The sequence below is a fragment of the Pseudopipra pipra genome, chromosome Z, assembly GCF_036250125.1.
Source record: "Pseudopipra pipra isolate bDixPip1 chromosome Z, bDixPip1.hap1, whole genome shotgun sequence".
Classification (NCBI taxonomy): domain Eukaryota; kingdom Metazoa; phylum Chordata; class Aves; order Passeriformes; family Pipridae; genus Pseudopipra; species Pseudopipra pipra.
Window position 1 is genome coordinate 24589279 of NC_087581.1, and position 12571 is coordinate 24601849.

The 12571-nt window shown below is 39.0% G+C and overlaps 1 protein-coding gene across 5 annotated transcripts in view; it reads left to right on the forward strand.

Annotated features, from left to right (window-relative positions):
• SMARCA2 (SWI/SNF related, matrix associated, actin dependent regulator of chromatin, subfamily a, member 2) overlaps window positions 1–12571 on the forward strand; it is a 119320-nt gene that overhangs the window by 30128 nt on the left and 76621 nt on the right. For all 5 annotated transcript variants that reach the window (XM_064641635.1, XM_064641638.1, XM_064641636.1 and 2 more), the window contains 3 exons: window positions 1216–1545; window positions 2418–2519; window positions 4728–4977. In XM_064641635.1, the coding sequence (XP_064497705.1) occupies window positions 1216–1545; window positions 2418–2519; window positions 4728–4977 (682 nt within the window). The remainder of the gene's footprint in view (window positions 1–1215; window positions 1546–2417; window positions 2520–4727; window positions 4978–12571) is intronic.

The following is a 12571-nucleotide window of genomic DNA, read 5'->3' on the forward strand; positions in this document are numbered from 1 at the left end:
TCAGTTCTCTAGGACTCTCATTTCTCCACTTCTTTAAGTTCTAGTGACTTACAGCTCCTGTCATCCCAGAAAAGCTGGAACTACTTTGGGGTTTTGCCTATGTTGCCTTTACTGAAGGATCAGTAGGAACAGTGAAGCTAAAGAGAGGGCAGAATTGCTTTCTTCCGTGATCTGGACCACATATAGATGAAATTGATCTAGTTTCACTTGAAAGTCATAGGAAGAGTGAGGGAAGGTTTACTGTAGATTTGGTGTCACAGAATGTGGCATGAACTTAGGAGTTCTGTGATCTGTAGCTTCCTAACATGGAATATGTGAATAAGCCAGAAGATTTCTAGGGGGTTTTTTATTATTTTTGTAGACTTTTTCAATTTTTAAGAACATTATTTGTGTTCCACAGTATCAGAGTGGAAGTGGGTAAATATCATTACCTCTTTTTCACTCTTGGTGGACAAAAAAAACCATACTTGCTATCCGCTATGCATCGTGAAGCTCAAGCACGTACATAGTAAGTGTAATTAAAATTCAAGTGCTTTAATATTCCAGAACTCTGCTCTTCTGGAACTTTATAGAGTAGCATAGTCTTCAGCAGCTTCTTCAGAGGGTGATTTTTGTGCTTGCAGTTGATGTCCCAGTTGTTGAGCACCCGGATGGCAGAAGGTATCGAGCATTCTTTGTCTGGCTCAAAGCTTTAATCTCTATACATTAAAGAGCAATTGTATAGAAAGTGAATACAATTTCTTTCTGTTTCTGTATGTTGGTGAGTTTTGGCCAAGAGGGCCTGTAGAAGTGAGTGGGTATTCCTTAATGTGTGTCATCAAAATAAACTTAGAATATTAAGCTGTAAACTAGGCAGACTTCACTGTATGTGTTCCACAAGGAAACATTTATCCAGAATTCTAGTAAACAGTACTATATCCTTATGCTTCTGTGTTGTATTTCATGTTGTAGTTTGTCTTACTCCAAATGTAAGACAAAGGGTAATTGTTATTTTTAGGAAATATTGGACTAAATAACTGTAGTTCTTTTCAAAGAATAGCTCCTGAGACTTGATATCCCAGGGAACTTCAGATTGCACCTTGTCATTGCAGAAAATACTACAGCTATCCTGACTTGAAACAGACATTTTTATACTCTGGGTACTGTTAAGAAATTTGATGGAATTTAGATTGAACTAACAGAAAGGTAAGTTTGTGATTCTTTTACTTGTTCTAGGTTATATGTCGCCACACCCATCTCCACTAGGAGCACCAGAGCATGTGTCCAGTCCAATGTCTGGAGGAGGTCCAACACCACCTCAGATGACTCCCAGTCAGCCAGGACCCATTATACCGGGAGACCCACAAGTTATTAATCAGGCTAACAGAGGGCCTTCCCCTTTCAGCCCTGCACAGCTGCATCAGTTGCGGGCTCAGATTCTGGCATATAAAATGTTGGCTAGAGGTCAGCCTTTACCAGAAAACCTCCAGCTTGCTGTTCAGGGCAAGAGGACCCTGCCTGGCATTCAACAACAGCAGCCTCCCAGTGCCTTCAACAGACAGTCTGGTAAGTGAATGCCTGGTAAGAGTCATTGCTCAGGTAATTCTTGAAGGTCTGCCTGTGGTAGATTTAGAAATGGGTACTGTACAGGGTTATAATATGGGACTGTACTCTGGCATCAAAGTGAACAGCATGGCCCTTGATTTTAAGCTTGAACAAGTGCATAAAACACATCTATTATTAATAGGGTATTGTCAAAACTGAAATAGAAGTTATTTCATTGTGCAGTAGGTCTGTCCTAATTGTGCTTGCCAGAATGTTAATCATACTTTACTTATAGCAATTTCACTGTTTTTCTTAGAGTGAAAATTCAGTCTCCTGTCTTTATGCAGGAAAGTAGATAAATAATCTGGAGTGAGTTGCCTCATTATTTAGGTTGTTGAAAGTAAAACAAACCTATCTATAGTGTGCTGTCAAGTGAAAGACATAAGGAAAAGAAAGTGTCCTTATTTTTTTCTCCTAATGGTAATAGATGTTACACTGAGGTAAGCAAGCACATTGCTCCTAAGAAAACTGTTACATTAATCACCCTGCACCTGTTAGTTTCAGAACACTTCCGTTAATGAGTTTGCATTAGAAGTTGAGGGTTAAGATAATACTATTTTCTTTTAAATAATTGTTTTAATGATTTCACCATTCACTCAATTTTGGTGGATATGGCTTTGCTACCAAATAAGTTGGGATTTTTTCATAAAACATGATTTTAATATGCTTCATTACATATATTTTTTCACAATAAAAGCTACTTAAATCCTTATTTAATGAAGAAAAGTACTAGTTGCCTGAATAGACTGTCACTTTAGAAAGAAGAATGACTTTTGAATACTTGAAAATGCTTTGTGTCTTAACAAATTTTTTTTTCCTCTGTCGAATTGCAGGTATTGGATTACATGCAATGAGTGGTGCTGCAGCTGGACCAGGGTCTGCTCCAGGGATGCCTGGACATACAACCGCCATTACCCCTAAGACTTGGCCTGAAGGTATAGTGGGGAAAAGGTGCAGGGGAAAGAAAAAACAAAAGGTAAAAAGGCACGCAGAAAAATAGTGTAACCTTTACTGTGTCTAAGATTTTACTCAAGGAGAGTCTAACTTTTTATTCATCTGTGAATAACCCACATGAAATTATTGCAATTTTTGGACAGGCTGAAATGAAGCATCTTTTTGCAATCAGAATGAAATATGTAAGCTGCCTGTGGGACAACCAGAAAACCTACTTGATAGTTTCTGAGCATGCTTAATTGCAGCAAGCTTGTCTTTCATCTCTAGTCATTGCTACTGTAAACAAAAGTTTTCAAATCATGATGGAATTAGGCTGCTTTCTTTTTTGTTGTTGTTGTTTGTTTGTTTGCTTGTTTTGGAATCAAGTAGCTTTGAATGATCAGTGTAGTCTTGGAGATCAAATGAATAGTGTAGCCTTTTACCCCTGTGTGATAATCAGGTTTTGAACCAAATCATTCAGATCAGCTTTGGGTTTACGGACTGATTTTGTTGCTTAAAAGTAGAGTGGAAGAAGTATTGCATTTAAAAGAATTAGAAATCCTAGTAATACATAATGTTTGAAGTTGTGAAGGATATTTTAGAGACATTTGAAAAAAAGTGTAGTATAATATAAAATAATGCAGGCTTCTCATATGGTACAGGTGTTATGTACGTAATGTTTCTTGTGGGTAAATCTAAAGTCAGTGGTGACTCTGTGATAGTTAATGTCATAACAAAGTCTCTGTCATTAGTTGGTAACTTAGGGCAACATAAAAAGAAAATGAAATAGTAGTATGTAATCAGAAGTAGAATTGCTTTTCTTGGAGTACTCCCAATGAATACTTAAAATTTGAGTAGAATAATAAAAAGGGGGTAGGTGTTTCTGGAGAAGTTCTATGTATGAGTTTACGAGGCACAGAGCCTTCTAGCTCAAATGCTGCTGCTAAGAAATGCTGGCAGATACACAGAAATGCTAGATGGATAGTTGTAGCTAAATAATCCAATATGTCATCATAATATGTCTGTCCTGTTTAACTACAAGCCGCTTAGTGCTTGTCTTTTTTCATTACTGTTTTTTTTAATAAGAGAAAATTTGTTTGTCCTTGCTATATCTTTTTGGAGGTTTTATTTGATATATTTTTAAAGACTGTGCTTATGTCTTCAGATTTATTTGTCACTCATTACACAGTCATTCAGCTTGCATGATTCCTTGAAAACCGAGGCTGCACAGAGGCTTTTGGTGGGGTTGCTTTTTTTCTTATTTTTTATAAGCTGAAGTGCAGTGTTGCTAAATACAGAATCTACAGCTTGTGTTCGAGTTCCTTTTCTGAAGTTTGATTCAGATGTGTGAATGACAAATGGTGATCTTGAAGAAGTCTTTTCATGCAGATTTTAGGATGCTGGGTTTGAATTAAGGTTGATTACAAGATTGAGATGTACTTTGTAATTGTTTTCCCTAGCATTAAGTGACTATGACTCCTCAGAAAATTAAACGACATTTTTATTCTAGCAATGTCTGTTGTTAGTGAATTTGTGAACATCTGAATACATAGGTAATTTGTCATAGTGGCATACTGAAATCTATGACCCTTAGTGTCTATAAATGACAGGTACTATTTTCGTGTTAACTGAGGTGTTACTTTTCAAGACAATTAGAGTAATTGAATTTCTAGTACTTGAAATAAGTACAATTAATAGGAGATCATAATGAAACGCAAGCTATTTATATCTGGCAGTTACTTCCAAATACAGTTGTAGAAATTTTGGTATGGTTATCAAGTTCTGATAGAGCTCTAAAATCAGACCTACTTCTGCTTGTTGCCAGGCTGCGGTTATATTATAGATGCTTTCTTCTAAGTGGTGCAGGGATAGTGAACAAGAGGCAGAACAAGGTCTAGCATTTGCAGGAAGTAATTTCTATAGCTGTTTTATTTCTTATGGAATTTAAAATCCTCAGGAATGGCAAAAGAAACGGTATTCATTGTAAAGTTTCAGGTGTTTTGTTTTTCTTCGGGCCACTTCTTGCAGTGTATGGTATACTTGCATTTTAGTATGTCTATTTTAGAAACAGAATGTAGTCTATCTCAGTGTGCTTTTTCTGGTGATATTGAATACTTGCCTTACCTTCATGTTCTGTCTTCAGAAATCATCTGGATTTTGTTCCTGCTTTCCATAGTTCATGTTGTGAATCAGTACTGTTACTGTTTCAGGCCAAGCCCCAGATATGAGTGTCTCCAATGCACAACAAAAGCTTCCAGCGCCCGCCCCTAGTGGGAGGCCTTCTCCTGCCCCCACTGCCACCCAGCCTGCTGCCACCATGCCTGGGCCCTCTGTACCACAGCCACCACCTGGACAACCTTCTCCCATTGTCCAGCTGCAGCAAAAACAGAATCGCATCAGCCCTATCCAGAAGCCACAAGGATTGGATCCTGTTGAAATACTCCAAGAACGTGAATATAGGTAAAAGCAAATAACAAGATTAAAATGCATATGCAGATTCTTGTTTTCCACATCCTCAACTGAAACTCCTTGCAATCAACTCCTGTAGTGCCAGTAGTGTAAACTGAGTTTCTAGAGAGAAGCTGTGTCACAGAGAAGTACACAAACCACAGACCAAACAATGATTTAATTTTTCCCCAAGTTACGGACTGGTAAAATGTGCTGGCAGTATCATTGCGAACCACTTAAGTTTAAAACAAGCTCAAGGGCTCTGTTGGGTTAGTGTATTACTTTGATGGTGCAAACAATGAAAGCTGGGAAATCAAAATCCTTGTAGTCTACAGAGAAATCAATGTAGTGCAGAAAGTTTTCAGTATTATAAACAAAAGGGAAGTTAGAAGAGAACAGTGAAGGTCAAAAGGCTGATGAGTTAGTGGCTACAGCAAAGTCAGATTTTAGTAGGATGATGTGGTTGGCTGGCGACCAAAGAATACATATAATAGTAAGAAAGCATAGGCAAGATTAAAAAAGGTTACCAGAAAACATAATTTTTAAAAATTACCACCTGAGTGAACTAGATAGATGGTGGAGTGTATTTGTTAGGAAGTATAAAGGATGACATTTCTTTTGGAGTTAAAAAGGAACTTCCTCCCTCTTCTAATCAACAAGCTTCTTAAACAACTGACTTTGAGAATCTACTGGGCAGAAGGATTTTGACCTGCACTTAAAATATGTTCCCGATGATCATTAGTCAGAGGGAGGTAATTGCACTTAGGGTATTTACTTGTTTTGAACTGATGATGCATCTTCCAGTTACTTCAACAATGAGTTTCTAGGGAAAGGTAGCCAAGGAGGATGGTGATCTCACAGAAGACTGGTTTAATGACTTTTTCTTTATGAAAGTAAAACACCACGAGGTATTTTGGAATGTCCAGAATTGAGGCCTTGATTCCAGAAAAACATTTTGCATCAGATAATGCTTAAGTAATTTATCAGCATGTTTTTGTTGTTATTCTGTCAGTCTTACCCTTATACCCTAGGACTGAATTGCCGTAACTGTCTCAGTCTGAGCAATCCCTATTTTCTAGCATCTTCTTCAGAAAGCTTGTAGAACACACCATTATACGGTCTACACTTGCTCTGACTGAAAAATTGTAGCACTAAATTCAACAAAGGATCATTTGACCAGTATGATATAACCTCAAATTGTTACTCCTCCTGTCTTTCCAGCCCTGCTCTGTTGCACTATTTGTGCCAATCTATTATGCATTAGTATGCATAAATGTGGGAAAGTGAGGAATGACAGAAAATAGTGGTGATGCTTTTACTAATTTAGAGAACTAGTTGCAGATACAGCATATCTATCAGATTCTAAATACACTGATCTTGGCAGAGTAAGTGAGATGAAAATTTAATAGGGATTCTGCAGCAGAAGGGTTTTATATTTTTATTTTTTTATGCTAGCATGTAGATAAAGGTCTAAGCTTTTTTGATGTTGAACAACAGTGGTATTTGGTTTTGCTTTGAATACCAGAATATGTAGAATTCCTTGAAGTCTTTACATTAGTTAAAACTGTAACATCAGACAAAAGCTATGAAAGAAGCAGTTTAACAGCTTTGAATGGTGTTTTATTTAGGTTTAATATAGGCAAGTTTAATTCAGAAACATGATGCATTCACAATTTTTTAATGAAAAAGGCGTAGGAAAAAGCCAATATAAACGTTTGTATTCTGAAACCAGTGAGGTTATTGAAAGCTTTATGAAACAAGTGGCTCTTGAGATCTCATTGTAAAATGTTTTGATAAAGGGGCATTATACTTGGAAGTACTTTTTTCTAACTACTTTGAAGTACTTAGAAAAAACTGTTTGAATTACACATTTCCATGAAAAGACAGAATTATCGTGTAGGTATTTTAGAGATGCATATTTCAAATGTGTAGATAGACCCAAAGGGTAAAATTTTGGTCTACTGCCTTATTATGACAAAGTGTGAACTTCTAGTTGGATGAACTTGGGAATTCTTGAAAGTTGCAGATTAGATGTACTCAGTGAATGTACTGGTTTTGGCAGGGATAGAGTTACATTTCTTCACAGTAGCTTGTATGAGGCTGTATTTTGGATTCGTGCTGAAATATGTTGATAAGACATAATTTCTAGTTACTATTCTAGTTACTGCTGAGCAGTGCTTACACAGTTTTGAGTTCTTGACACCTCCCCATCAGCAAGGAGGCTGGGAGTGCAGAAAAAGTTGGAAAGGGACACAGTTGGGCCAGCTGACCCCAACTGATGACAGGGATGATCTATACCATATGATGTCATCATGCTCAGCAAGAGGAAGGTTGGCAGGGGCCCTGAGCTTAGGAACCGGCTGAGCATTGCCAGCCAGTGCGCAATTGGTGGAGAGCAATTGTTTTGATTTGCATCATATGTCTTTCTTGGGAAACTACAGGCCTATCAGCCTGACCTCAGTGCCTGGTGAGGTTATGGAGCAGATCATCCTGAGTGCAATCACACAGCACCTACAGGATGGACAAGGGATCAGACCCAGCCAGCAGAGGTTTAGGAGGGGCAGGTCCTGTCTGACCAACCTAATCTCCTTTTATGATCAAGTGACCTGCCTGTGGATGAAGGGAAGGCTGTGGATGTGTCTACCTGAACTTCAGCCCCACAGCACACTCCTGAAAAAGGTGGCAGCTGACGGCTTGGACAGGAGCACCCTGTGCTGGGTTAGGAACTGGCTGGAGGGCCGGGCCCAGAGAGTGGTGGTGAATGGAGCTGCATCCAGTTGGCAGCTGCTCACTAGTGGTGTCCCCCAGGGATCAGTGTTGGGCCCAGTTCTATTTAATATCTTTTATTGATGATTTAGATGAGGGGATTGAGTGTACCATCAGCAACTTTGCAGATGACACTAAGTTGGGGGGTAGTGTCGATCAGCTGGAAGGCAGAAGGGCTCTGCAGAGGGACCTGGAGAGGCTGGAGAGTTGAGCTGATTCCAACGGGATGAGGTTCAACAAGACCAATTGCCGGGTCCTGCCCTTTGGCCACAACAACCCCAGGCAGCCCTACAGGCTGGGGACAGAGTGGCTGGAGAGCAGCCAGGCAGAAAGGGACCTGGGAGTTCAGATTGACAGGAAGCTGAACATGAGCCAGCAGTGTGCCCAGGTGGCCAAGAAGCCCAATGGCATCCTGGCCTGGATCAGGAACAGTGTGGCCAGCAGGACCAGTGATTCTTGTACAAGTGATTCTTGTACTCAGCACTGGTGAGGCCACAGCTGGAGTACTGTGTCCAGTTCTGGGCCCCTCAGTTCAGGAAGGATATTGAGGTGCTGGAGCAGGTCCAGAGAAGAGCAACAAGGCTGGTGAAGGGACTCAAGCACAAGTCCTCTGAGGAGAGGCTGAAAGAGCTGGGGTTGTTCAGCCTGGAGAAGAGGAGGCTCAGGGGAGACCTCATCACTTTCTACAACTACCTGAAAGGAGGTTGTAGCCAGGTGGGGGTTGGTCTCTTCTCCCAGGCAACTATCAGCAAGACAAGAGGGCACAGTCTTAAGCTGTGCCAGGGGAGGTTTAGGTTAGATATGAGAAAGAAATTCTTTGCAAAGAGAGTGATTGGGCATTGGAATGGGTTGCCCAGGGAAGTGGTGGATTCTCCATCCCTGGAGGTTTTTAAGATGAGACTTAAGTCTCATCTTTTTAAGATGAGACTTAGTACCATGGTCTAGTAACCACGGCGGTAGTAGATTAAGGGTTGAACTTGATGATCTCGGAGGTCCCTTCCAACCCAGTTGATTCTATGATTCTGTGGTTCTCTTTTTGCTACTTTTTTCCTCTCTTTCCTTACAATGTAGAAAAATTATTATTTTAAATTATTAAACTGTCTTTATCTCAACCCACAAGTTTCTTTCATGATTTCTCTTACCCTTCTGATTCTTCCCGCCATTGTACTGGGAATGGGGAAAGAGTGAGGGAGCTGTCTGGTGGTGATTAATTGCTGGCCAGAGTTAAACCGTCAGTGACTTGAACATGGTTTTCTGGACTAAGAATGTGAAGTGTGCTGCTGAAGAGACAATAATTTAGTGCCAGATCATGGGCTGTGTGATAAAATGTTAATTCTTGATGTGTTTGACCATTTCTCTTGTTGTATGCACACCTCTCTTGTGCTTAACAGCAGATTTTGTGGGAGGATCATGCTACCATATATACATTTTCATTTCGTAAGGGATCATGTATATGATTTATATGTTAGAGCATGTTTTACACACAGAACAATATTGTAAACACGAAATATTTTAGTTTTAGCTAAACTTTTGTAATTTTCCAAAATTGCATTTAATTTTTTTTCAAGTGATAGCTATTTGTTTTTCCTTTCATTGTTACAAGAGAGTTACATGGTTTGTTTCTAGAGAGTTACATGGTTTGTTTCATCAAACAATTAATCGGATAGGCATTTAGAAGTACTTAGAAGTTTATATTAGTTAATCACATGTTAAATAGACCAGTACAGATGGAGAAACAGTAATGCAGCTATTAAAATATTGTGGAATCTGAAAAAGCTTTGAATCTAATGAAACATCAGCAGGCTGATTTTTCTCCCTGTAAAGCCTTGATCTGACTATAAAAAGGGCCCCAGCATATATTAACAAAGAGAAAGAAAATGGAAAGCTAATGTTGCTGTGAAATTCACATAGTTGTCTTGTGTTGTTGTGAAATGAGATTATATGATAATTGTTGTTAATCTGCCTGTGACTAAAGATGGATAAAAAGAAACATAGATATTTAAAATTCTTATCAGTATAAGAAGTTTAAATGATTCTTTTGTGGAGAGCTGTTAAAATTGTGTTCCTTTAAATCTGGTCGGAATGAAAAATTCGTACCGTGCTGTAGTTGTTTGACCCTGGCTGGATACCAGACACCCACCGACGCAGCTCTATCACTCCCTTTCTCAGTTGGACAGGGGAGAGAAAGTATCACAAAAGTTCATGAGCTGAGATAGTGACAGGGAGAGATCGCTCAGCAAGTACCATCACAGACAAAACATACACAAATTGGAGATGCTAATTGAATTTATTACTAACAAAATCAGAGCAAGATAATGAGAGGTAAAATAAATCTTAAAAGCACCTCTCCCCTACGCTTCCCTCCTTCCCAAGCTCTTCCTCCTCTCTCCCAGCGGGAAATGGGGATTATGGTCAATTCATCACAGGGTTTCTCTGATGCTGCTCAGGGAGAAGAGTCTTTCCCCTGCTCCAACCTGGAGTCCTTCAATGGGTGACAGTTCTCCATTAACTTCTCCAGTGTGAGTCTATCCCACGGGCAACAGTTCTCCATGAACTGCTGCCATGTGGGTTGCTCTTCCATGGGGTTCCTCACAGGGTCACGAATCCTACTAGGAAACATGCTTCAGTGTGGGCTCCTCTCTCCATGGGTCTGCAAGTACCTGCCAGGAGCCTGCTCCAGGGCCCATGATTTCACAGCCCCGTTTTGAGCATCCACCTTCTCCAGCATGGGTCACCTCCATGGGCTGCAGGTGGATCTCTGCACCCCTATGATCCTCCATGGGCTGCAAGGGGACAGCCTGCCCAATAACTTTTTTTCTTTCCTTCTTAAATATGTTATCACAGAAGCATTACTGTTATTTCTGATTGGCACACCCTTGGTCAGTGGCACATCTGTCTTCGAGCTGCCTTGCATTGGCTCTGCTGAATGTGGGGGATGGTTCTGGTATTTTGTCACAGAAGCCACCCCTGTAGCCCCCCTCACTACCAAAAACTGGCCTCAAAAACCCAATATGCATGCTTTTATAAAACTCTCCTTAGTACTTTCTTCAAAATAAAGTGCTTTTTTTTAATCTCAGTGAATAGCTGTCTTAAAGATAATGATGTCTTTCATTTAAAGTTGTTCTATTTTGTTGAAAGCCTTTTTTCCACCTTCTCATTGCTAGATAAAAAGTAATACACTTGGTAGTGTCCTGTGTAGATTGTATGTGATTTCTTTCTGTTACCTGCAAAGTATCTTCTTGCGTACCTTCCTTGCTTACTGCTAGGCATTTCATGCCAGACAGGTTTGAATGTAGAACTATAACCTCTGCTGTTGACCCCAGTTAATGAGGAAGGGATGTGCATCACTCGTTTTGCAAAGAGGTCTCTGTGTAGATTCCCTACTGCTTTCTACATGACGAATATAAAATTCTGAACTGCAAAGATTAATTAAGTACATCCTTTAAATGGTGAGGTTATATCCTTCAAATAATTACAAAAAGCATCTAGGAAAATTTTTTCTTTGGATTCTCTTTACCTAATAGCTATTAGCATTTTTCCATGAAGATAGCAACAGTCCAACACACTGCAGTGATTCTCTTTAAAGACTACAAGGTGGCTGTTTGGAGAAACACCTCAATGTTTGTTACAAAATTCTTTTAAAAATCCTACTGACTACTGGAGAAAACATGATTACTATTGCTACTATTGTTAGTAGTTTAGAAGTATATATTATATACTAGGAAAGTATGAAATTAAACTTCAAAATGTGTTCCTTTTTTTTGTTTCATGTATGTAACCCATCCAGCTGCCATTTTTCATTATTCTTCCATACATACTCCATAGATTTTCATTAGTATTCAAAGGTTTTTGTTAATTTTAATAAAGAACTGGCCTAGTTTTCACTCAGAGTTTTCTGAAGTAATATCTCTACTGACTTAGAAATACTGATTTTTTTTGTTCCTATTCCTTCCCCCTTCTGGGTTTTAAAAGGAGGGTAATCACCCACAAAGCATAGAAGTGTTGTCGTTTGTAGTGCAGACCATTTCAACATATGAAGGAAAACAGTTGAAGGAAAGTTACCCTGAAAATACTAATCTGCCTTATAATTTAATAATGAAATTTCATGTGCATTTATTTCTGATCAGCTTTTTTATAAATTCAAATTGAGAAAACCAAAGAAAATATTAGCACTGTGAGGGATCTTTTTTCTATATGGATGAGGACTGCGTAGTGTGATGATGGGACATAATAAACACACTCTATGAGCTTCGATTATGTTTAGCCATATCTCAGGAAATATGTGTATATGGATTTTTATTAATAATTTTTATGACAGAAATGTACAGCCCAACCCAACTTCAGCAATTGCTTGAATTTCTGCTGTGTAAACTTTTACGTTAGCAGGCACTTCCACATATTTTTAACCGAGAGTTAAAGTAACAAACCAATTCTGACAGAACTAGTAAGTCAGCATTTCAGTTCCATGTTTGTTTGGAGGTCACTTTTACTGCTAGTTACCTAAAATCGTAAGGTGTGTTGGAAGAACCTAAATTAACTTTTTTGTGCTCATCCTTATGTATAGTACAAGAAGGAACACTCAATGCTAAGAAGAATGAAAAAAGAAATTGAAAATTGAAAATTTCAGTTGCTTTACTAAGTTCACAACTCAAAAGAGAAGTTTGGAAAGGTTGTGACCGCTCCCATAGAGTTTCATTAAAGTCAGGGAAACTGCGACTTGTCTATAACTGGTTTGTAGGTGATAGTTTCAGGAGAAACCTTGCAGCTGTTTGGGAAGGAAAAACAGTAATAAATAATTGTTGTGATGCATGATTGCATCCATGTGTGGAGAAGCAACAGG